This window comes from Canis lupus, chromosome 2 (assembly GCF_003254725.2).
Source record: "Canis lupus dingo isolate Sandy chromosome 2, ASM325472v2, whole genome shotgun sequence".
NCBI lineage: Eukaryota > Metazoa > Chordata > Mammalia > Carnivora > Canidae > Canis > Canis lupus.
This window is the reverse complement of record NC_064244.1, coordinates 8,618,946-8,644,369: the sequence shown is the minus strand read 5'-3', so window position 1 is coordinate 8,644,369 and position 25,424 is coordinate 8,618,946. Positions and strand designations below refer to the sequence as shown.

General features: G+C 41.4%; 1 protein-coding gene across 6 annotated transcripts; it reads left to right on the top strand.

Annotated features, from left to right (window-relative positions):
• The first annotated feature begins 6,911 nt into the window (after nucleotides 1-6,911).
• Nucleotides 6,912-25,081, top strand: MSRB2 (methionine sulfoxide reductase B2). Of its 6 annotated transcripts, none has more exons than XM_025463950.3 (5): nucleotides 6,912-7,099; nucleotides 13,497-13,597; nucleotides 17,452-17,528; nucleotides 22,875-23,022; nucleotides 24,346-25,081. In XM_025463950.3, exons 1-5 carry the CDS (start codon nucleotides 6,988-6,990, stop codon nucleotides 24,448-24,450), a joined length of 543 nt encoding a protein of 180 aa, XP_025319735.1. In that variant the 5' UTR covers nucleotides 6,912-6,987; the 3' UTR covers nucleotides 24,451-25,081. The 6 variants fall into 6 exon arrangements, with proteins under 6 accessions (XP_025319735.1, XP_048955868.1, XP_048955876.1 ...); XM_049099911.1 differs by lacking the exon at nucleotides 24,346-25,081 and adding an exon at nucleotides 23,247-24,316 and having other exon boundaries at nucleotides 6,930-7,099; XM_049099919.1 differs by lacking the exon at nucleotides 24,346-25,081 and adding an exon at nucleotides 22,037-22,086 and having other exon boundaries at nucleotides 6,930-7,099; nucleotides 22,875-23,014.
• Nucleotides 25,082-25,424: the final 343 nt, after the last annotated feature.

Genomic DNA, 25,424 nt, shown 5'->3' with positions numbered 1-25,424 from the left:
GGGGATCCCTGGGTGGCGCAGCGGTTTGGCGCCTGCCTTTGGCCCAGGGCGCGATCCTGGAGACCCGGGATCGAATCCCACATCGGGCTCCCGGTGCATGGAGCCTGCTTCTCCCTCTGCGTATGTCTCTGCCTCTCTCTCTCTCTCTCTCTCTATCATAAATAAATAAAAATTTAAAAAAAGATGTTTAAAAAATAAATAAATAAAGTGTTTTAGGATATAGTTATTTGTATCCAATGAATGGTTCCCAGTCAAGGGTGAATTTGCCTCCGGGAGACATGTCACAACTGGAGAAGGATGCTACTGGCATCTAGCGGGTAGAGCCCAGGAATGCTGCTAAATAGCCTACAATGCATTCATTGTACAATGGTTTCCCTCTCTCTCTCCCTCCCTCCCTCCCTCCCTCCCTCCAAGACACATCAAAGAATTATTTGTCCCCAAATATCTAAAGTTCTGAGGTTGAGAAACCTGGCTCTAGATCCATCCTATTCAAATCACATAACTGAGAATGGGGGTGGAGCGTGCAGTTACCCGGGTTGGGGAGGAGTTTATTCTTTAAAGAAAACTCCAAGTATAGGCCAAGGAGAAGAGCAAATATTTAAAACATATCAACCACAGGATATATGAAAAAGATTGAAAGACTATATACCAAAATATAATCAGTAAAGATTTCTGAGACAGTGCTCAAGAATTTTTTTGGCATACTTCTATTTTCTAATTTATCCAAAAGGAATATGAGCATTTGTGAAATTAAAAAGAAAATCCTTTGAAAGTATGAAAAAATGTATCTTTTCACCAAAAAATATTTTCTCCAAAAATTTTATGCTTCAGGAATAGATCAGTTTCATCGTGCACACGTTTACAGGTTACTATCTTGGGTATTACCTATTTTGTTTTCTACCTTTCCCCTTGACATTATTGCATATAGATCATTCCATAAATCCAGATAACCTTCATATTTAATGTTTTAGTAGCTATATAAGCTATATAAGGTCTCACTGTATCACTATGTCAAGATTTACTTAGCTATTTCCTGGCTGTTAACGATTTTAGATTTTCTACCATTATGAAAAGCACAGCTATAAACATCTTTGCAAAAATTGGGTATTTCCCCTTTTTGAGTTCTTTCCTTAGAATTTGCTCTCCAATGTAGATTTGCCAAATTGAAGGATATGATGAGTTCAGTGATCCTTTGGTACGTATTGGTGGATTTCTTTCCAGAAAAATGATGCCACTATTTCTTTTCTTTTTTTTTTTTTTTTGATGCCACTATTTCTATAATCAGTATATGAGTATAATACCCGAGTCCCCAAAGCACTATTAACTCTGGTTTAAAAATATTATCAATAATTTATTATATATAAAACAGTATTATTGGCTATTTTAATTTGCAATTCTTTAATTATTAGGGAAGCTAAACATTTTTTCCCAGTGTTGGTTCACTATTTGTATTTTCCCTTGTGCAAACCATCTGCTCATACCCTTTTACCATCTGTCCAGTCAGATCTGAGTTTACCCATATAGATAATATTAATTTCCCTTATATTATAATAGTAAATGTTTATAGGCTGCTACAATGCTCCCCTATTGTTTCCTTTTTTATTTTTCCAATTTGGGACTATGATGGTTCATTTTATGAGTCAGTTTGACTGGGCCATGGGATACCCAGATAACTAGTTAAATATTATTTCTGGAGAGTCTAAAGAGGGTGATTCTAGAAGAGAGTCATGTTTGAATTGGTGGACTGAGTAGAGCCCGTGGTGCTCCCCAGCATGGGCCAGCATCCAATCACCAAAGGTGGAGGAAGGTTGAAATGCTCTCTGCCTGACTGTTTCAGCTGGATCTTTGGTCTCCTCTGGACCTCAGCACACCTGCTTAACATTCCACCTCTCATGACTTGAACTACATACAGCCTGGCTTCCTAGGTCTCCAGCTTGTAGACTTCTCAATCTCCATAATCATGTGCGGTAACTCCTTACAGCAAATTTCTCTATGTTATATACTTCTCCCATTGATTCTGTAACTCCGGATAACTCTAATACAGAGACTAATCACTTTTGTTCTGTATTTTGTGGTTACTGTATATGCATTTAATTTTCCTGCACCTGAACCTTTTCATCTTTGCATTGGTTCATTAGTAATTCCTTTCATTGCTTCTGTTCCCTGAAAATCCTTTTCCTTCCCAAATAGATATGTGTAGCCTTGTTTTAGTTCACAGGTATATATGTATAAACACATGGATATGACACTAAATTTAACTCAAAAATTATTTCTTTGGGTTGAAGTAAGTTATCATTCTAAGCCTTAGACTCTAAGGCTTGATCATTACCTATCTTGATCATTACCTTCCCCCAAAACACACATTAAATGATTTTATATTCCATTGTTTATAATAGACTACAAATATAATAGATTACAGATATATTGATTACACATATATTGATATTGAACCTCTATTTGCCTCCTAGGCCTAATTTTTGGTTAGCCCATTTTGATATGTACTGTTTCCTAATAAGGAACTTTAATATGGTATAACCAGGGTTGCTTTTATTACAAACGTATTCTTTTTTCCACACTTATTTTAGTTATTTTGTCAATTTTGATAAAGTAACCCATTGGAATTATAAATGATATTGCTTAAATCCATAAACTGACTTGAATATTATTTTAATCTTCACCATTTCAGCTGTCTGCAGGAGAATATAACTTCCCATTTTTCACCCAAAGTCATATGATTACAGACTTGAGAGTTCAGATATCATTCAGTTTCTCATTGTAGGCCACCCTGTTCTGCACTTATGTAAAATGTTACAGATAACCAAACCAAGGACCCCAAACCTATATCTGGTAGGGAATAGCTGAAAATAAGACCTATCTCATTTGGCACTTTTTCTATCACACCATTTAGTAAAGTCTTCATTCACTTCTTTTAATGATTTAAAACATTTACAGATGTTGGCGTGTCTCTGTGGTTTGGTTGAGCACCCAACTCTTCATTTCAGCTCAGGTAGTGATCTAAGGGTCATGGGATCAAGCCCTGGGACAGAACCATGACAGGCCCACAACAGGCTCACGATAGGCCCCATGATAGGCCCCAGTTAGGCTACAAGGTCAGTGGGGAGTCTGTTTGAGATTCTTTCCCTCTGCCCTTCCCCCCACGCACACTCTTTCTTTAATATATAAAAAAATCTTAAAAAAAATAAAATGTTTACAGATGTTAGTTAGGTATATCCCAGTTAGCTAATTTCTAGGACTTTTCTAGATTGCCATAGAAAAAAAATGGACATTGATAACTGAACTTTAGGCATACGGTTTCTTCAGTGGGGAGAAAAGGCACACAGTTTATTACATTTCCATTATACTTCCTAAATGTTTTGGAGGTGTTTTTTGTTTATTTAGGGGGGTTTTTTGGTAGGGAAAAGCAAACTGGCTTTTGAGCTGACCTCCCATGTTCTGGATCACTCTTATCTTTTTAAGTATTTTATTCTGAATGATAGTTTCTTGTGTCTGCGGGGAAGTATGTTAGATACACAAAGAGATAAAGTTACAGAATCTTGCCTTTTCAAGAGATTCTCTCAATCAAATTCCAAACACTACATATAGAGTACCAGTTTCATACAACAGAAAATCACAAATAACACAGTTTAAAGAAAATATGGACTTGTCCATGTAATGAGAAATCTGAAGGTAGGCAGTCTGTTATATTGATTACACAGTGTCATCAGAGACTCAGGCCAACTTCCTGACCCCAGTTGTGGATCTCATGATCATGTATATTGAAATATTGCTAGTGCTCTAGCCATAATGAGTAATTTTGGGGGCAAAGGAAGAACAATAGGCCAATGCTAACCAAGTCAGATCTTCCTTAACTGGTTTTCCAGGAAGCCCCCCAATGGTGTTTGCTTTTGTCATTGCCCAGCAAGGGAACTGGTGGGTGAAACATTTTAGCTAGGCATACTGCTACCCTCAATAAAATCAAAGATGTGTCTGTAAATAGAGAATGGCAAGACACCTGGGTCGCTCAGCAGTTCAGCATCTGCCTTTGGCTCAGGGCGTGATACTCCTCCAGGGACCCAATGGAATCCCACATTGGGCTCCCTGCGGGGAGCCTGCTTCTCCCTCTGCCTGTGTCTCTGCCTCTCTCTGTGTCTCTCATGAATACATAAATAAAATCTTAAAAAAAAAAGAGAGAGAGAGGAGAATGGACATTGAGCAGACAGCTTGTAGTCTCTACCACTCAGCATATGTGGTAAAACATAAACAGGGGTTTTCTTTAGACTAAGACCATTTGGCTAATTGGAGATTGGCACATGGTCTTCATGGTTAAGCTGGACTTAGACAAATGGTGGTGGGCCATAACCCCAATTTAAGGATAAGTAAACTGAGTATTTGACCAAGGCCATGCATTTTATAATATAAGATATCCTGAATTGGGTTATAAGCCAGACTCCATGCTTTTTCACAATGTCACAATGTTAAATTTATTTCTGGGGAATAAATTTACTTATTGAGATTCAGAGGGATGAAGATGAGCGAGATACACTTCTACCATTTCTTGATAGTTTCTAAAACTTAAACTTTAGGAGGACTTTATATGCTTTTCTTTTTTAATTTTTTAAATTTATTTATTTATTTATTATTTATTTTTATTTTTTATTTAAAAAATTTTTTTTAATTTATTTATGATAGTCACACACAGAGAGAGAGAGAGAGAGGCAGAGACACAGGCAGAGGGAGAAGCAGACTCCACGCACCGGGAGCCCGACGTAGGATTCGATCCCCGGGTCTCCAGGATCACGCCCTTGGGCCAAAGGCAGGCGCTAAACCACTGCGCTACCCAGGGATCCCTTTATATGCTTTTCAACTAACTAGCAGTGTGACCATGGACAAGCTACTGAACCTCCCTGGATCTGAATCAAATACTAAAATAGTTGGACATTACAAGAAAAGAACACTACACAGACTGCTATTCCTTATGAACATGGATGCAAAAGCTCTAAACAAAATTTTTAATAAAATTAGATGAATAAAAATTTTAAAAACACAAACTATATTTTCTGATCCAGCATATATATGTGTGAGTAGATGTCTATCTGAATCTTTATCCATAAATCCCAGATTCATTCTTTTATTTATTATAATTTTTGAAGATCTACCTAGCAGGTTCCCAACAGTGAGCTAAAATAAACACTAGACAATGTTAAAAGTGAATGAGCAAGGCTGAATCTTACAGTATTGGGCTAGGGGAGATTTAAAAAAACAAAAAGCTTCAAATGCTATTGTTCTTTTTAGAACAAAAGCTTCTAAATGCTGATGCATTTAGAGTAAAGCATACTCGAAATAGAACATCCAAGTTCTGCAGGAATAGATTGGAGGAGAGGAGATGCTTGGTACTAAACGTACCTTCCAGATGATATGTTATATAGTCTTTCAAGTGGAAAGTGTAAGAATTAGGAATTTTTGGCACTGGGAGAGGACTACATGTGTGTATTTACCTATGTCTATATTAAGAAAATCTCAAGAACATCCTTCTGACTTCTCTTCTTGTTTTCTGCTTGGTGACACTTCCATTTAACTCTGCAAAAAAAAAACAAAAAACAAAAAACAAAAAACAAAACAAAACAACAAAAAAAACCCCAAAACAGTGTTGCCCTGGCTTTGGGAAACCGCACTTCTGATCCTGATTCCTACATTCTGGTTGGTTGTGTGATGTTGATAAACCACTAGCTATACTGGCCCCACTTTCCCCATGAACAATATAAGGTAAGTGGCCAGGCGATCTTGTAGGCACCTTCCAGCTCTAAACAAAATGGGTGGCCTAAGTAAGTGATCTCTGCCACTTGGATCCCAAGCACACTGCATGCTATTATGATAATGTTATTTTAATAAGAATTCTACACCTACAACCTTATAACATGGCATGCAGAACACTGGAAAAAATTGCATCACTGGAATCCAAAAAGAAGTTGACCACTTAACATTGCAGTGCTATAACATCTTTGATAATATTATTTACTCAAGAGAAAAGGAAGCACATACATGCAATGATTTGTACAGGAATGTTCCTAACAGCTTTATTTCTAATAAGGAAATATTGGAAATAATATAAATGTCTATCAATAGGGCAGCCCAGGTGGCTCAGCGGTTTAGCACAGCCTTCAGCCCAGCGCAGGATCCTGGAGCCATGGGATCCAGTTCCACGTCCGGCTCCCTGCATGGAGCCTGCTTCTCCCTCTGCCTGTGTCTCTGCCTCTCTCTCTCTCTGTCTCTCATAAGTAAACAAAATCTTAAAAAAAAAATGTCTATCAATAGATGACTAGATAAATACATTGTGGTATATCCATAAATGGAATACTACTCAGCACGAACAAGGATTCCATTTACAAACAACTCAAGAAAATGCAGATTCATCATCTATAGTTACACAATATATACAATTCTAGCAAATGCAAACAAAGTATAAAACAGATCAGTGTTTGGGCTGGGGTGTGGGAAGTGTAGTGGGGAAGGGTGGAGAAGGGAAGGGCCAGGGGAGGCCAATTAGGAGTAGGAGCGGGAGAGGGGTAGGAGGAGGTACTCCAGAGCGGGAGGAGCTGAATGGTGGCAGGACTTTGGAGGGTGGAGGCAGGAGTGTGAGCAGAAGAGGGAAGAGAAAAGCAGAGGAAGGAGAGGCAGGGGGAGGCGGGGCGCGAGAGGGAGGAGGTGGGGAGCATGAGATCAGGCGGGGCGCGCGAGGGAGAGGGCGGGGCCTGAGAGAGGGGGCGGGCCCACGACGAGGCGAGGTGCACGGGTGGAGGCGGGGCGTGAGGGAGGGGGTGGGGCGTGAGGGAGGGGGCGGGGCCTGAGAGAGAGGGCGGGGCCTGAGAGAGAGGGCGGGCCCACGACGAGGCGAGGTGCACGGGTGGAGGCGGGGCGTGAGGGAGGGGGCGGGGCGCGGCGCGCGAGGGACGTCGTGCGTCGGCTCTGCGGGCCCGGGCGCACGGCGTCATGGCGCGCCTGCTCCGCGCCCTCCGGGGATTTCCCCTTGGAGAGGCGCTCCTGCGGGCGGTGCGGAGCCGCGCTGGTGGCGGCGGCTCAGCGGCCGGTCACGGGGACGCAGGTAGGATGCGGGCGGCGCAAGGCCCGCCGCCCCGTGGCTTTCGGTTTCATTTCACCTGCGCGGACGAGGGCGACCTGGCGCTTCCTTCTCGAGAAGCTTCCTAGACGCGCCCGTGTCCGCCGCTCTTTGCCGCAGGACACTTGTACATTTGGCGGGGTAGGGGTGGGCGTCACTGATTTTTTTTTTTTTTTTTTCCGCGTCAAGTGTCGGGCCCAGGAGCCCCTGACGCTTCTCCCCGCCCCCGGCCCGCAGTCGCGGCGGTGGGGTCAGCGACCCGACGTGGTGCGCTCGGCCCTGGACCGGCCGGTGGTCTGTGCCGCGGTCCCCTTCCAAGAGTCTAAGTGCTGCTTTTCCCAGGTGAGAAGCACCCGGACCCAGGGAGACGCGTGGGCTAATAACTCGTTCCCCTTCAGACTGGTAGTCATTGTTCCTCGGTGGCTCCCGGACACACCATTGAAGAGAGTGTGTGTGTGTGTCTTCTCGAAATACCTTTGTCTCCTCTGTTGGATTGGGGCACATTTGCTTCACCTTTTAGTATGGAGTCACCTGTGGAGACCTGTGTCAGTGGCACTGTATTTCAGATATATTTCAGGTAGTAATTTAGTGCTCCCTGTGCTTTGGCTTCATGGGCAACTGCCCAGCTGTCCCATCTCTGACTCTGATTGTGTTAGGTGGCCAGTGAAGAAATTTAAAAATACCTGTCTTCTCTGAAAATGTATCCAGTCACTTGGAATTTTTTTTTTTTTTTATCCCTTGAAGTTTCAAAATGTAGTTTTAAATAAAAGCACAGGCAATGTGGAGTAATGGCTGATCCAACATGATGTCCAGTCCTGGCCTTCAGCACCTCTTGGTGTCTTAGCCAGTCTGATGATATTTGTTGCCTACCTACTGTGTGCCAAGCATTGGTTTTCTGAGAACCACAGGGGGTGAAAACATCCTACTTTTGGGCTGGAGGTCTCCTCATTCCCCTTAATAGGATAGTGGTTTCAATGGAAACTTGTCCTTTATGTGTGTACTGGTGTTGTCAGAAATAGCCTAATGAATTGCCTTAGGATCTGAAGTTTCCAGAAGCATTTAATATTTGGTCAGACTCCCGATACATAACAGGAGCTGTGTAACTTATCAAACACCCCCTCCCGGGAAATTATTCTAAGAAAGTAATTCAAAAGAACAAAGTTATGTGTACAAAGATGTTTTTGACAGCACTACTCTTAAGAACCAGAAACTAGCTATAACCCAAATGTCCATCAGTTAAGGAATGCTTAAATAAACCAGTAAAGTTCAATTCAGCAAACTATTAGGCACCCATTAAAATTTTATAGGCAGAAAATAAAATAAAATAAAATAAAATAAAATTTTATAGGCCGGTAATAGCTTGGTGGTGACGGGCTTTGGTGTTGACAGTGTCACATACTGGCTCTATGTCTTTGGGCACATCCTGAACTTCGTAAGCTTAAATCTGTTTTTTTCTTCTATAGAATAAAGATAATGATAATAGTAGGGTTGTACAGAATAAATGAAAAAAAGTTAAAATGCTTTATCACAATGATTGGCACTTAGCACACAGTAAATGTTAATTATAATTACATAAATAAATGGAAAGGACAAAAGAGTAGCTACATTTAACCTATGTTATAGTCTTCGGGAAGATTGAGAGAAAAAGGAGAAGATGTTGATAGTGATGGGGGACAGTTCCACAACACTGAGATTTCTGATACGCAAGAGGCACAGCCCCTATGATTTTGTTGTCAAGATTGACAAGAGCAAACCAAAAGAGGAAAGTAAGAAGTATCTGGAGAAAACTTGTTTTGGGAAAGCATTCTGGAAATCCTCTGCTAGGAAACCATCTTGAGCATTGTTTAAACCAGTCCAGTCATCGGAGTGGGAAAGAAAGCTAGTCTGCAAATTAGAGTGGGCCTGGGGATTCTTTCTGGGCCAGTTTGTAATAGATTCCCTTAGTCTCAAGTATCTATTGAAACGAGGCTTGCTTATGTGTGACACTTGGCAGTATAGTAGCTGTGGCCAGAAATGTTAGCAAAACCAGAAGGAGGTAACCAGTAGGTGACCATATGACCAAGAGAGGCTGTTCTTTAAAGATGAGAAGATGTAAGCCCACCTCATGAAACATGACCAACAAGAAAGGCAGCCTCTGCAAATCACAGCACATGGAGAAAAATGAACCCAAAGGAAAATGAGTTTATCAAAGCATAGTTCAAAGTAAAGCTGTGTAGCTATCTAGTACAAGAGCAAGAACAACCAAGTTTTTTGATAGTGAAGATAGTATGAGAATGCAGAGGGAATCTGAAAGACAACTCAAGGTGCAGATGATGCAGCTTTGCAGATTATATATGCCAATCTTAGTACCAAGAATCAGCTTTCCTCTTGGAAATCCATAGAAATAATACAAGATCTTTGCCAAAGCCAAGAACACAGGCAGAGTGACATGACAGGACAGGGACTTGAAGGATAGGGAAGGTATTTTGTCATGATGCTCTGTTACTCCTTTCCTTTACAGATGTTAGTGATTAGCCAGGGTTCAGATATACACATTCTCCTCAAGACCAGTTTAGATTCTGGGAGGAGGAATCAAATCCTACTAGTAAATCTTGCTCTTGCCTTCCTTTTTTCCACTATTTGAAGTGGCCTCTGTGTGACCACTCTCACCTTGGGTCATGCTAACATGGCACTATCCAAATTTTGGATCTTGCCCTTTGTTGAAGGCTTGCAAAATAGACACATCTCTTTGTCTATTTTGGTCTTTCAAACTGCCTAAAATGGAGTGCCTTCCATTTCCCTTATGGTTCACACCCATTGAAACTAGTTCTAATTCCACTGCCTTTTTTTTTTTTTTTTTTTTTTTTAAGTAAGCTCCAAACTGGGCATAGAGCCGAACTCAGGGCTTGAACTCATGACCCTGAGATTGAGACCTGAGCTGAGACAAAGAGTCTGATGGACTGAGCCACCTAGGCACCCTCCCATTTGCTCTTAAAACAAACAAACAAAAAAAAAACAGCTTTCCCTAACCCAGCCTGAAAAGATTTCACAATGTTTCCACCACTCAATTGGTGGTTAAGCTGGCATTGCTTTGTAAAACTCTTTCATTATTACCTTGAATAGTTATCTAAAGTGTGTATAGTCAATAAAATTTTCATAATTTAATTGGTCTTCCATATTTCCTCTACCCAAGGTCAAGAACAGCTGCACATCTCTCTCCTTTCTCTTCTAAATCACCAGTTTATCCTCTTCACTGGATCATTCCCAGCAGCATACTAGAACACTGTGATCTTTCCCATCCTAAAGAATGCTCCTGGCCTCACTTCCCTTCCACCTACCTCCAGAACTCCTGAAAGAACTTACGTATTCGCACTGGCTTCCTTTCCTTCCTCCTATTCTGTATCAAATACCTTCCAGTCAGATTCACATACACACTCCTCCACCTAAACTGCTTTTTCAGGGCACCAGTGACTGCCACATTGCTGAACCCTATGATTATTAATTAGCAGTCATCTCTGTCTAGCACACCACATTCTGGAGTTTCCTTCCGACTTCTCCGTCTCTTCAACCTGTGTATCTTGGAATGCCTCCAAGTCCAGCCCTTGGGCCTCTCTGTTCTTTCAACAGTCACTGACTTGGGGATCTTCCAGGCTTATGGCTTTAAATAACATCTTAACGCCAAGAAATCCCAAATATACATTTCCACCTTGGACTTCTCCCCAGTTTCTAAATCCATATATCCAACTGCCTACTTGACATCTCCATTTGAATATTGAACTGGCATTTTTATTAACAAGCCTCCAAACCTGTTCTTTGTATAGGCTTCCGCATCTTCTGCTCAGACCAAGACACTTAGAGTAGTGCCCTTTGACCGTATTCTTTCTTCTACTTCACATCAGCAAATCCTCTGGCTCTGCTATCAGAATACATCTGGTATGTGACTACCCTGAGCTGGACCACTGCCACCACCCTAAACCCAGGTCTCTTCCTTTTCTCAGCCAGGTTGTTAAAGTATCCCCTGTAATCAAATCTTTTAGCATATCAGCCAGTAATCCTTTTAAATATTAGGTCATGTCATGCCTCTGCTTACCTTCTAATGACTTCCATACTCAGAATAAAAGCCATCATCCTTATGGTAGCTTTAAAGACTTTCATTGATCTGCCTTCCCCTTCTGCCCTCCCCCCCCCCCCCCCATTAGCTTTCTACTCTTAGCAGATCCTAGAGAATGAGCAGATCCTAGAGTTATTTAGGAAGTAGAACCAACAGGGCTTGGTGCAGGGAAAAGGGAAGAGTCCCGCCTAGTGGCCTGGCATTCTGGTTTGAAGCATGGGGTCAATAAGCTAGAACACATGAGAGGAAGAGCATAGTTGAGTTGGGGGAGGAGAGATACATGAAGTCCTTTTGTGTATTGTGTTTGAAACGGGACATCCTTGGGAGATATCCAGGTGTAGTTATCTGTGGATCTGGAATTCAGTAGAGATCTAGGCTGGAGAGTAAAATAGATTGGGAGTCTCATCACGTGGATGGTACTGTAAGCTACTCACTGGATAAAATCACCTATGGGGCAAGTGTGATTTGGTGAGAGAAGTGAGCCTAGGATGGATAGATTCATCTGAAGGATACCAGTATTCCAGGGATGGCTAGAGGGAATGAATAGGCAGGGCTGAGGAAAGATACTGAAAGGGAATAACAGGAGAGACGAGAGTATTGGGTGCCACGGAAGTCAAAGGAAATAAAAGACACCATAGGAGAATGTCAAGTATCAGTAGTACGGAGAAGTGCCAGAGAAGGATGAAGTGTTCTAGATTTTACTGAGAAGTCCTCAGTGGGCTCTCTGAGAATGGATGCAGTGCAGTGGGCAGGGAGGTGATGTGTCTTTGGTATTTCACACCGAGGCACGTGATGTCGGCTTGCCCCGCTGTTGGTGATGCTGACTTGGCTTACTTGGTTAACGTGGTGACTTGTACATTTCTCCATTGTAAAGCTACATTTTCTTCCTTTGTAATTAATGATATTTTGAAAATGTGTGACCTTTCCATTCTTCAACAGTCTCTCACCCAGGATTTTAGAATCCCCTGATGATTCTTGCTTGAGTTGGTTATTATTTTAGTGATTGTAAAAATGGTGATATTTTTAAAAGTTTATCATTTCTTATCCACTTATTACTTGACATTCTGCATGATAACTCTGAAAGCTACTGAGCAGTAATAATTGTCACATAAATACATTTTGCTTAACTCCCCCAAGAAATGAGATCCAGAAAAATTGTGTATACCTGGGCTATATTTTCATAGGAAAATTTCAGAGGTGTATTTCCAGAGTAAAAAAGAAATCCCCATAACCTTATAAAAAGTATTTTAGGACAATCTTTAATATATTTAACAGATTAAGAACCTTTTAATAAAATGTAAACAACCATAGCATTCAACAATATACAATACTGAAATACCATATTGTATAGTATTATGAGCTAGCAATGAAGATACAAGCCTTTTCTTATCTGAAAGATTATTTAGGATCTTCTATGGTAACCAAAAATGAATGTTAATATGATACTCAGGCATGTTTCCTTTATGGTGGTGACAGTTTCCTATATGGTGGTGACACCACAGGTGTCTGACCTTTCATCTTTGTTGCTGTGGTCAGGTGACATAAGGCCCTGGGCCCCTATCTTCTCTTTTGTAAGTTGCGGTGAACAGCTTATAAAATCCTTTCAAATTATTAGAGTAGGATGATTGAAACATTGATTATATATATCAAGCTTCCTTCTCCCCTTTGGCTAAAAAGAGTCATCCTCATTACTTTGTTTATACTCCCTGGAGTAAAAGTGGTAAGATTGAAGCACAAGAGTAGGCTCTGGTAGGTCTCCGTTTCCTTTCAGGAGCATATGCTATGGGACTCTCCTTTTTTCCACACAAGAAGATTTTGTAATAAAGACCTCCATTGACAAACAAAATCAGAGAGATTTTTATAAACCAGTGAAGGAGAAGAGTTTAATAACCCACTAGCTCAAGGTTCTTTCCTCTCCAATCATTCAGCTACTCCCAGCTGATAGGAAATATTCCTCTCAACATAGTAATAGAAGGAGGATCAATTTCTCCCCCCGGGTACCTGAGAAGAATTTATTCTGCATTATTTCATTCTTCAGCTGCCTCTTTAGCTTCTGTGCCCCAGTGGGACTGGAATACTGGCTGTCTGCTTGCTACCCCTTTCTTGTTAAACTAGTGAGTCAATTGAAGCATTTTGTACAGGAGCTTTCTGGTTCCTGTGAAGAAGGAAGGAAGGCATGGGAGAGGGAAGGGGTGGCCTTGTTCTGCTGGGTGGCCAGGCACTGTAGGAGAAAGGATAAGGGAGAAATTTTTTTTTGTTTTAATTTTTAAAAATTTCTATTTAACAACACAGGGTCTCTCACAAAGCATGAGCTGCCTCTTACCAAGAGTGAATGGCAAAAGAAGCTGACTCCAGAGCAATTCTATGTTACAAGAGAAAAAGGAACAGAACCAGTAAGCTGCACTGATGATAATTTGGTTGATTGCATGGGTTGGGATAAATACTACTGAGCCCAACTCACCCACATCCTGCTCTGCCAGTCTGGTCCTCCTTGTGCTTCTCCCTCCCGGGCATCGCTGTCCATCCATCTGTAGGATGCCCTGGATGCATCCATCCCCTCTGTCGCCTTGCCCACCTCTTCTGTGTACCGTAACCTGCAGGTGCTCTCCTTCTGTCTCCACCCTCGCCTCCTGGTGCCCCAATGACCCCTGCCTCTTGTGGGTGCACAGCGGTGGGCAGCAGCCTCCGGCTCTTCTGGCTGCCTTTCTCCACAAGGCTGCCAGAGAGATCTTAAAGCACAAATCCACCTGCATCCCTCCCCTGCTAACAATCCTTCAGTGGCTTCCTGCTGCTTCCAAGGTAAAGAGGAAAGTTGACAAACGGTTAATTAGGCCCTACAGGCTCTGCCCCCTGCCCTCATTCTGGCTGTTTTTCCTCTTCATCTCTGCACTTGGACCACACTGTCTTTCCTTAAGCTGTCAGACCGCCTGGCCTCCCTTCTCCCTGAGGCCCCCACCCATGTCCTTCTTCTCCCTTCTCCCCTCATCCTGTTCATTCAGACCCACCTCTCAACCCCTATCCATGTGCTCAGGCCCCAAAGCAGGTTGCTCTCCCCAGTGCTTTCCCTTCTGACCAGTTGCTGTGGTTGAGATAGCCCTGGCCCGGAACATGGTGCCTGACTAAAGTCCACACTCAGGGAGAAAATACTGAACAAGAGAGCAGGCTAAGAGGTGCAGACATTATTTGAACAGGATTCACTAAGCTCAGCGTTTGTTCATTTGCTGAGAGAATTGTCCTCAGGATAGTACTGTTTCCCCAGCACAGCATTTCTTAACAAATATTTGTCTTAGACCCAAATATAACCCCTGAAATAGAGCTGTTGAATATGGTTATTAGACATTTTCTTTGGCAAAGTGGACCCTATAGAATGGACCGTGGTGGTTTTGCAAAGTTGAGAGTATTTCTCTCTTTTCTTTAGCAGCCCCTGTGAAGTTGAGACAGCTGTCTACGTGCACATGGCCTTGTATAATCATGTTGTGCCCTCAACTTCTCTGATGCTAAAATTGTCAGGCCAGCAGATCCCAGTCGATTCTTGTACAGTACTGGTATTTTTTTAAAACTTCCTGTGGATGGGATTTTATTAATCTTTTATGAGGAAAGAGACACAGTCATTATTGCAGATAGTTCAGGGGAGCCACATGTGATGCTCTCTGTGCAATTGGGTATATCCCAGAATATTCTAAGCCAGCCCTTTCTCAGGGACAGAGCCAGGCAGTGTTTGGTATACATACATTGCCTGGAGATGAGCTGACAGATGTTGAGGAGAATAAATCTGTGGGATTCTCAAACAGATGGTGTGGTATACTCTGTGCATTTGGCCATTTTACAAAATGAGCATCATCCATTATTTTAAGTAATGTTATAAATCCCTTTCAGTTGATCTGTTTCCACGTGTAACTTTTTAGAATATTGCAGAACTAACTGTAAGCCTTGCTAAGGAAAGAGAAGTAACGCATCTCAGGTTTCTATTTGGTAACTCCAACTTAAAAATTCAGTTGCACGTGTTTTTATCAGGCAGCAATAAAAACATGCACTCCACGAGACACAATAAAGGAGTTTAAAGCCTGGTTGCGCAACGACTAAAAGTTAAATATCAATAGAAGGCGAGTTGTCTGCACGTCTTCCTCTGTATGCCCTACAGATCCGCTCTCCATGTGCTTCACTCTGTTCTGAGCTCTGGGGAGAATAATATACTCCCTTCACTTTTGACTACTGCTCAGGTTTGGCCAGCAGATGATGCCTGCAAGGTCAGAGGACACAACAGAGAAGTCAGGATCCAGAGTTCTCTAGTACAGGCCTTAGCTCCTGCAGGCTGCTCTCACCCACAGGCTCTGGTGACTGCCCCTTCCTTTGCCCCACAGGCCTGGTAGGGGTGGCGTGATCACAGAGCCGCTCACCCTCTCAGTGCTTCACCCTCCCTGAAGACTGGGCCTGGCCCCCCCTTTGTAAATTATTCTGTATGAAATTATCTGCAGTATCCTTTTGAGTGTGCCATCTGTTTCCAACAGGTATGTTGTATGGACAGGATCAAGGAAGGGAGACATCCCATTGGTCCAGGCAGTCTGTCTGTAGCAGAATACCACAGCCTGAGGGCCTTATACCACATTGATTTCTCACAGTTCTGGAGGCTGGGAAGTCCCAGATTCAGGTGCCTGCCAGTTCAGTCCCTGGTTTTTCCTGTAGTCTCTGTAACCTTAGCACCCAGCCCTGCACTGAGTACATACTAGGTTTTCAAGGGCATATCAGAATGAATGATTGAGGTAGAAGCTGAGTTTGGCTTTAAATTAATGCTAAGACTTCTACAGAATTGAGGCAGGAGGAGGGAGACATCAGGAAGTCAGTCTGGGAAGCAGTGGATAGGGGTCACTTCATAAAATGTGTCAGTTAAGGATTCCTTCTAATTTACTTTTTTTACTGTGATACCTGTTGCCTGTCACTTCCTCTGTTCACCTGTCCCCTGCAATGACAAAATGACATTTTGAATTTTATCAGACTGTCTGGATGCTGTGAGTCAGCTTTCCAGATCAGCTGAAGGACTGGTAGTCCCTTGGCATGTGTCTCCTGTCAGCTCAGGTGGGAGGGATGTGAAACTTCATTGCAGATGCTGGTTTATGCCAAGGTTGGGAGCCGGCATCCAGGAGCACAGGCCATAAAAAGACCAGCTTACCACTCTTCAGATTTCTGCAGCTAAGTTTAGAGTCTTTAAAGAGGGAAAATGTCCAAGTGTGCCCAGATGGTAGGCTCAGTGGGTTATTTTGAAATTGTCCATTATGTGGCTCACTGAAAATGTGCTGTTAATACTACCACAGGGAATCTGAATGTTTGACCTGTGAATTTGTTGATTTGAGAAATCTAGAAAGAGCAGAAGAGTCCAGCTTATTTCCTAAGTCAGTTCTTGGTCACCCATTCTGTGCCGTGGCTTCTCTTTGACCCATAAGATGGGGTAGCGCTTGCCACCAGACTCTGGTTATGGTTCTTCGGTGGTTGGCCTGTGTGAGAGGTCTGATTGTTTTTCTTTTAATTTACTTTAACAAAAGGAACTGGGTAAAAAGGTCTTTGTTTCTTTTTCTAACAACAAGATCCAGTTTTCAAAATAACATTTTGAAAAATACTGACTTGGCTGACTCATTGCCTCACGTCCCCTGTGTTCTTCTTGGGAGACCTTTGAAAACCTGCAAACTCTTTAAGCCACAGTTAATGAAGTAATTTCATCTAAGTAGTAACTTAGTACTGGGATAATCTAACTCATTATTTAAACATTTATTAAGTATGCCATGTCCTAAGCACCACGTGAGGCATATTAAAGGCACAACCAAGAGCCCACAGAGCTATGCTTTTCCTGTATTTATATTCTGTCTTTAATTGAAGATTTCACAGTGTTTTAGACAGTGGACTGGATTTGTATTGTATTAACTCTTTTGAAAGGAAGTCTGAAATTTTACACAATCCAGAGGACTGTTCTCTCACTTTTTCACAGACTTTGATGTTCTTGGATGAAAGGAGCTATATAAATACAAAGCATTATTAATGTCATTATTTGAATATTTGGCACAATAAAGGCCAGTTGTGATAAGCCTACAGGCTGCTTCATTGGGCAGGTTATAATCTTTCTGGTGATATTTGCACTTTGTCAAACTAGTACAAAAATTCCTTTATTTGAGGACTGAATCTTGGACTTAAATTTGTTGTATCATCTCCTGCTGGTCTTATGAGAACCCTACACATAATCTATCTGATTCACTTTCAGCCTTTCAGTGGGGTCTATCTGAATAACAAGGAATCAGGAATGTATCACTGTGTGTGCTGTGACAGCCCACTCTTCAGGTAAGGATCGGGAGGTACCGAAGGAGAACAGACCTCCAGATTTCTTACAGCTCTGTCTCGTTTGAAGCCTTGCATAAATACATACCCATGTTGTTTTTAATTGCCCTCCTCATTTGGCATAGTTGCTATAAGAAGAGCTATTTATATAAAATACTTGCCTGTCTTGATTATTTCTAGCATTTAGAACAGTTAATGAGACTTCTGAGCCTATATTCTTTCTTTCTGTATCCCCGAGAAATAGCAAACAAATAAAACTTTGTAGGCACCTTAAGATAATGCTATTAGAATATTTTCCTGGAAAGTATTTAAAGAAATCTAAACCATAATAGTATTTAGTTGGCCATGTGATTAAAACTATATCTCTCCCAGGAAAAATGGGTTTATAATTTAATTTGGCAAATGTAGAATTTTATGAGGATAGATTCCCCACAGTGCTTGACAGTAGTGAATACCATGCCCTCTTCTATATAGCTAAAAGTAAATTTAATTGTCCCTTGATTTCAAAGCCTCTTTTAAGTCAATCAGGATCTGAAATCTCTCAACAAAGGCTTTTTTGTTTAGACATGCAGGAAACAGTCTAAAAAAAGTAGATTCGATGAAGAAGAAAGGAAAACATCTTTGAAGTCCTGTTTTCAGAACTTCAAAGATATTTTCCTTTCTTCTGCATCAACCCTAAATTGGTTTAGAATAAAATATAAATCAAGCCAGCTCTGTGAATCTTCCATTAGGCAGTGCTTCATTATGTCCTCTGGGCTTTGAGCAGACTGGGCTTTCTTGGGCTGCTGGCTGCTAATGTGGGCTGAATTTGGAAAGCCAGACCCCGCCTGCAAGGATGAGGAACAATTAGGATTGATTTCCCTTCATGCTTATGAAAGGGCAGGCCTTTGCCCAGATTCATTCACTTTGTCAATGGCTGAGGAAGAGACATCTAAGATAGCAGTCGGCCTAGGATGTCCTGGAGAAAACTGAGAGAAAGAGGTTAATTTTAACACAGTAAAATGTGTGACACATACATCTGAGACATTTGGTTCCTTGACATTTGCTTCTATTAAGGAGGAGAAATAGGACCTCAAGATAGCCAACCTGTTTTTAGTCAAAAAAGGTGTATGGTGTGAAGATGTAAAGGACTGCCTTGTTAAACTGTGGGTCTGTTTCTATCTTTGGACTGTGAAGGCCGAGGATAAAAAGTCATCCCTTGTAAGAGCGTTGTCTACTTTACATTCTTCATTGTTTTACTTCATTGGTGTTCTTATTTCTGCACTAGCAAAGTTGAGATCTTTTCCTGCCCAGTGCCCACCATCCCCTTACCACAGCAGCGTATCATTGAATCACAGAATGTTGGCGCTCTGTCTGGTAGGAATTTCTACCATCATGGTAATGTTCTATATCTGCTCTTTCAATATGGTAGCCACATGTGGCTCTTGAGCATTCAAAACGTTGCTTAAAGATAACTTTTAAATTTTATTTAATTTTAATTAATTTAAACCTAAAAGCCCAAGTGTGACCAGTGCTACCATATTAGCACAGTGCTAGTCCAAATAAGAAAATTGAGTGATCAATCTCAGGTCACTGAGATAGTGAAGCAGCCAAGACTAACAGGAGAACCAGCCAATTCTCCAAAAGCCCAATTACCAAAGGCTGGTATGCTGAGCTGCCAGTTCACCAAACTTATCTGTTTCTTCTTTAATCATTTAGTTTTAATCAAAAGTTTCTCTTTTCTTAGGGACTTTGGAGTAAGTTTCTGTTTCATTTTCTGGCTGTTGCTGCTATAACTGACACTAGGAGAAGACTATTTATAAGAATCTTTTATGTTCCAGAATATACTCTTATTAGAGATGTATTTGTTTATAGGAGAAGTAGTACAGTAGAGTGGCTCCATTGCTGTGTGACCTTAGGCAAATCTCTTAACCAGTTCATGCTTTGATTTCCTCACCTGTAATGTGGTAGCATGAGAGTAATACCGACTTCAGAAAGTTGTTGAGAGGATTAACTGAGTTAAAAGGTATGCATGTAAAAGCACCAGTGCAATGCCTGGCACATGCCAAGCATTCAGTACATGTTAGCAATGATTATTCTTAGAGATAAATCCTTCTTTGGGCTATACATATGGATAAATTTTTGTTAATGAGGAATTCTTATGAGTATGTTCTAATTAATGAGAATCTGTAAGTGGAAATTATACTCCTGAGCATGCTTCTCATTCAAAAGGATAGTCTTAGGAATATATTCTTGTTTTGCCTCTCATTCTCCCCCTCTCTCTGTCTGTCCCTAGTCTCCAGCCTTAATAATAGCAAGGCAGAGGTGGAGAAAAAGCAAACATTCCTTCAAATGCTTTTATAGATAGAGTCAAAATGAGGGGAAAAGTTGTCAACCAAGAGTCAGGTAGATGTGGGACCAGTGTCTCTGGGCAGCTGGACTCACTGCTACCTGTAATACTGCCTTGACAGACCACCAATATGGTGCATGTTCCAGGAGACCTGCCTCCTCTTCAAATCAGATGCCTCTGATCCAAGGTCTCTGGGTCAAGAACACTCTTAGAATGTTATCACTCCCTTGGGGATGCAAGACTGTTGCTTTATTAACCTTGGAATCATGTGACTTTGCCCCTGCTTCCCTCCCCTCCCCTACTTCTTATGTTTCCCTTTTTTCTCCTTGCCCACATATACCAATTCTGGAAGTGTTTATTAAAATCTGCCATGGGGCCACATACTTCATGCTCCTACATTTCCTTAGAATAGAGGGAATCTGAGAAGCTGATATTATTTGCCTTTTTACATTACATCTGGATGTCCCACATGTAATAAGTAACTAAGTAAGTAACACTGGTTAAAACTGTTTTGTGTGTTCCCATTCCTCCAAATGAATGGAAATTCTCCTAGGATGTTAGAGTTGTCAGTTGTCATCAAGTGCCTCTGCTGTTGGTTTGAGGGCTATGGAATTTCCAAAAATGAAGGAAAACCAAAGCAAATAAACATAAAACAAACATGTAAACATATAATACACAAACACATAACAAAAAAAGAAAACTAAAAAAACACCTCTAAGTGTATATGAAAAGAGATGATCTAGTATGGTTTTTTAGTTTTTCAAGGGAGAGCCTTGTAATCTGCCCATCATTTAAATATGTATATTGGAACTTCAAATTGGCCTTAAAGTTAGATTTCCAATCTTAAATTATATATGATGGGCCTCTCGTATTACCTGGTAAAATTTCCAGATTCTGTATATTCTATCAGTAAAGATTTATTGTTTCCCATAAACATTTTAAATGACTTTTTTAGTCTTAGATTCATTCGTTAAAAAATGTATTATATTTGTAATTCTCCACCAAAATGCCTTCAATGATCTCTGGTTTACATGTAATGTTAAGAGTGGAAAGGCTGTGATTAAAAGATACTTAAAATGTTTTTCCCTGGGCCAGGGTGGCTCTGGTGTATAGTTTTGAACCCTTCCAAAAAGGCTTGCAAAAAAAATTGGACCCACAGCTGCTCAAATTTCATGGATATCTGTTATTGATAGTAATGATTTTTAAAAATCGTAGCTACTGACTTACATACCATGTGTCTAACACTCTGCTAAATACACTATACCTTGAAAGCATGTCAGGTAATCCTCTCAGCAACCTTATGAGGTAATAAGACCATTACTGTTCTATCCAGTAGGGCACTGAAGCTTTAAAAGATGAACTAACTTGCCAAGATCACACAGATGTAACAGAGCCCGGATTTATGCCTAAATCTTTCAGAAGTCAGGGCCTTTACTCCTCAAAGTTCTAAAATCCTGGTGAATCTGAATACTCCAGGAGCACTCCAAGAGTTCCTTTTTAGGGGATCTACAAGGCCCTGTCTTTTCTAACTGCATATCCATGAGGCCACATCCTCTTCCTATATGTCAATCAAAATAACATTGTACCAAATTGAATGCAGAAACACATATGAAGAGTCAAGCTTAAGTTTAAGCTACATACTAAAGAGATTTGCAGAATTGTAAGACATTATAACTCTTGTCAGTAGATGTTTCATTATAGAATATACAATTATCTGTCAGAAAAAATAGACTATTTATGTTACCAGGTAATTAATTTATTATTTTTAAAAATAACTTACATATAAATATCTTAAAATTATTATAGTTTCTAATTTGTTAAACAGTGATACATGTAATTCATGTAAAGAAAAGAGATCCTCAGGAATTTTTTAGTATAAAGCAGCCCTGAGATGAAAATGTTTGAGAATGACTCCATTCACACAAGACTGTTTGCTGGAGTCTGTGCTTTAAACTGAGCTTCCTTCTGTGTTCACAGTCTAGAGATTTATTTGCCATTTGTCCTGCTCTTCACTCAGCTTTTTGGTATTTGGGGGTTTTTTTGTTTGGGGTTTTGGTTATTTGGGGGGGGTTTTTTTGCAGAGTTTATAATACATTCTTCTCCCTTAGAGAAGAGCTATTTCTTCTTCCTTAGAAGAGAGCCATCTCCCTACTATTAAAAAACTTTCACTCTATTTTCCTAGGGCCATTAAAGGGAGCTCACCTTTCAAAACACTTGAAGAGTGGGTCTGTGGTGAGTGGACTTGCTTGTTGCCCTCTCACTCCTCTGGTCAGCCCCTCTGGCCCTCTCCCACATCAGCATTACTAGTTCTTATGGGCCTCGCCCAGGAGGGTCACTTCACTGCAGTGACTGGCTCAGGTGTCCAGGCTTCCTTACTAACTATTACAGTGTACATTCATAAGCACTTACTTGTGCCCCACAGAATATCTCCGTAAATCCTCAAGATATCTCTCTAACATAAGTAATGTTATCCCTATGCTACAGGTGAGGCCTGGAGCAGGTACGTAACCTGCCCAGTGTCACCCAGCTAAGAAATGGCAGAGGCAGCTTTGGAATCTCTGCAGGCAGGCAGGTAACCCGAAGATCCCACTGCTGACAGTGGGCGTTTCATCAGGCCTCATGCTGCTGGTCCCAGACCCTCATGCCCTCTGTGACCATGAGTGTCTCATTTCCGCTTCCCCCTTTCTACATTTAGAGCCCTTGGATTTGATCTGCGTTTCCTAATATGCATCACAGGTCACAAAGCCCCTAGTGTTTTTTGGTCCCTGTTGGACATCGAGAGAGAAGCCTTAAGCATCAAAGGAACAAGAGATCCTTTGACGATGATGAGACGTGTTTAATAGTGAAAGTGCAGTGGGCAGAGTTCCCGTGGAACTGATTGCTTATGTAACTGGCCTTGGGATCTGGCAGGGGAGAGAGGAGCTCGGACCCTGCTCAGTAGAAAAATGAGTTGGGGCATAAAATGCTCTTTGTCTGTTAATAACATCTTAGCAGCTGCAGGATGGTGAATGTCTTCACAGTTCCGAGAAAAAGTACTGCTCCGGCACTGGATGGCCTGCATTTTCGGAGGCACACGGGACATCTGGCTCTGATGAAAGGGACACGGGGATCCTGAGACGTGTGGACACCTCATTAGGATTAACTCGCACCGAGGTTGTCTGCAAGCAGGTAGGGGTTTTGTTTTATTTTGTCTGTTTGGTTTTCCCAATGCTGCCCAGCCTGGGTACCACAGAGAGCATACGTGGTAGTACAACATGGGTGTACTTTTGTCACTGAAACACATTGGGTTTCTATGCTTTCTGCTTCTGATCCCCTCTCCCATGGTTCTGGGCAGTGCAGGGAAGAGAAAGAACCTTCCTGAGCCACTCTGAAGTAACCTTTCCTCATTCTAGCCTTCCAGAGATGGGACAGAGTGAAGGTCTGAAAGGAGTTGGCCCTTCACATTCTTTTGAACAGGGAGAGGCTTCAGGATGGCTCCATGTGCTTGGCTTCTCTCCACGTCCTTCCCACCCTGCAGTGTGTCACTAGCAGAGTGACACTGCAAGCGACATTACGCTGTTCCTGCTGTGGCTCTGGTAGGAGATAGTGCCTTAAATCCAGACAACAGGTTCACTTTTATATTCTTGGGTACTCACTTTTTTAGTTTTTGAAAACATCAGAGGCAGCAGATAAGTATAGCAAAGTCTTACCATCAGCAAAAATAGTACACTGGCTGCAACATTATTGAGTGCTTACCTAGGAATTATATATATATTTTTTAAGATTTTATTTATTTATTCGTGAGAAAGACGGAGGAAGAGAGATAGAGACACAGGCAGAGAGAAAAGCAGGCTCCATGCCAGAAGCACGATGTGGGACTCGGTCCCTGGACTCCGGGATCACACCCTGAGCCAAAGGCAGACGCTCAACCGCTGAGCCACCCGGGCGTCCCCCAGGAATTGTATTAATGCTTTACATGTACTGTATCAATTAATCATCACAACAGCTTTATTAAGTAGGTATAATTATTAGTCCCCATTTTATAGATGAGTAAATCAAGGCCTGAGTTAAATAACTTCTTCACCTTCTTGCTGATAGCTGTTTACCACTACTGTACTCTGCATTCTTTCATTTCCTTTTTTTAAAAGATTTATTTATTTATTTGAAAGAGAGAGAGTTCACACGTTCATGACTGTGGGAGTGAGGAGAGGGGCAGAGGGAAAGATTCCCAAGCAGACTCCCTACTGAGCATAGAGCCTGACCTGGAGCTTCATCTCGTGACCCATGAGATCATGACCTGAGCCAAAACCAAGAGTTGGACACTCGATTGATTGAGCCACCCGGACACCCCTATATTCTTTCATTTCCTATGTGCATTCTGATGCAATGGACTTTTTTCCCACACAGGTGTCTAACACTGGAGTGGGGTGGCCATGTGGGGTTCACCTGTCTAGTTTTACATAAAGAACTTTGTCTTAGTGGAGAAATGACAGAGGCTTCTCTCCTTTGCAGTGTGAAGCCCACCTTGGCCACGTGTTTCCTGATGGACCTGGGCCTAGTGGTCAGAGGTTTTGCATTAACAGTGTGGCACTGAAGTTCAAACCAAGGAAACACTGACTATCTCCAAGGGACCCCTTCCTCTGCCACTGCTCCATTTATACCCTCAATTTTCACAGTTTATGTTAATGCCTAACTTTATTTACTACCAAACCAAGCAAAGTTTGCTTCTGGCATCAAGCAAGTTCCAACTTCTGTAATTGATTTACCTGGAATCAACCCAACCCTGACTCCAGCTTGGATGGTGAAATTTCACAGAATGTAGGTTTTGCCTGGGATGGGAAGGCAAGATTCTTTGAGGACATTAAGAAACTGATGGACTACAATCCAAAAAATTTCTACAAAAATACCCTGAACTTTTCCACTGCAGGTAAGTCCTTTGTGGACATATGTAGGTGAGGGATCAAGTGAAAAGAGGAAGGAAATGCAGATTAATCAACGATCCCAGCATTGAAAGAAGTACCGAGGACGGAGATTGTGGAAGAACAGTGTTTGGGAGGCACACGTGGTGATTGATGGGATGCATGAATCTTTTTCAGAATTTTAGAATGTCTTGAACATTCTGGTTTCATCCTTTCTACTGGCAAATAAGTTCCAATGAGAGTTTGCTAGATTTCAATGACAAAAGAATAAAAAGTGGTTACAAAGTTAAGCTTTAACATGTTCAAATAAAATATTTACTAAAATTTTATATTTGTTTTTTGTCTAAACCTATGAGTTTGCTCTTTTGGAAAACAACTCTAAATCAGATACCAGAAAAATTTGATTACATGGTAGAAGGCATTTGGTTACACCAACAGTAATAGGAACTCAATTGTTTTACAGATTGAGAGTCTTGAATAATTTGCTATTGAAAGTGTTTAAATTATTTGAGATATTGCAGGCAGAAAAAGTTATTTCATTTTTTCTCCTTATTAGCTTGTAATGCATTATCAAGCTCTTCTTTTAGTGGTTACCTTGGAAATCACAATATGTATCCTTAATTTGTCACAGTCATATAAAAATTACTACTTTTTGTTACTTCTTCAAGAATG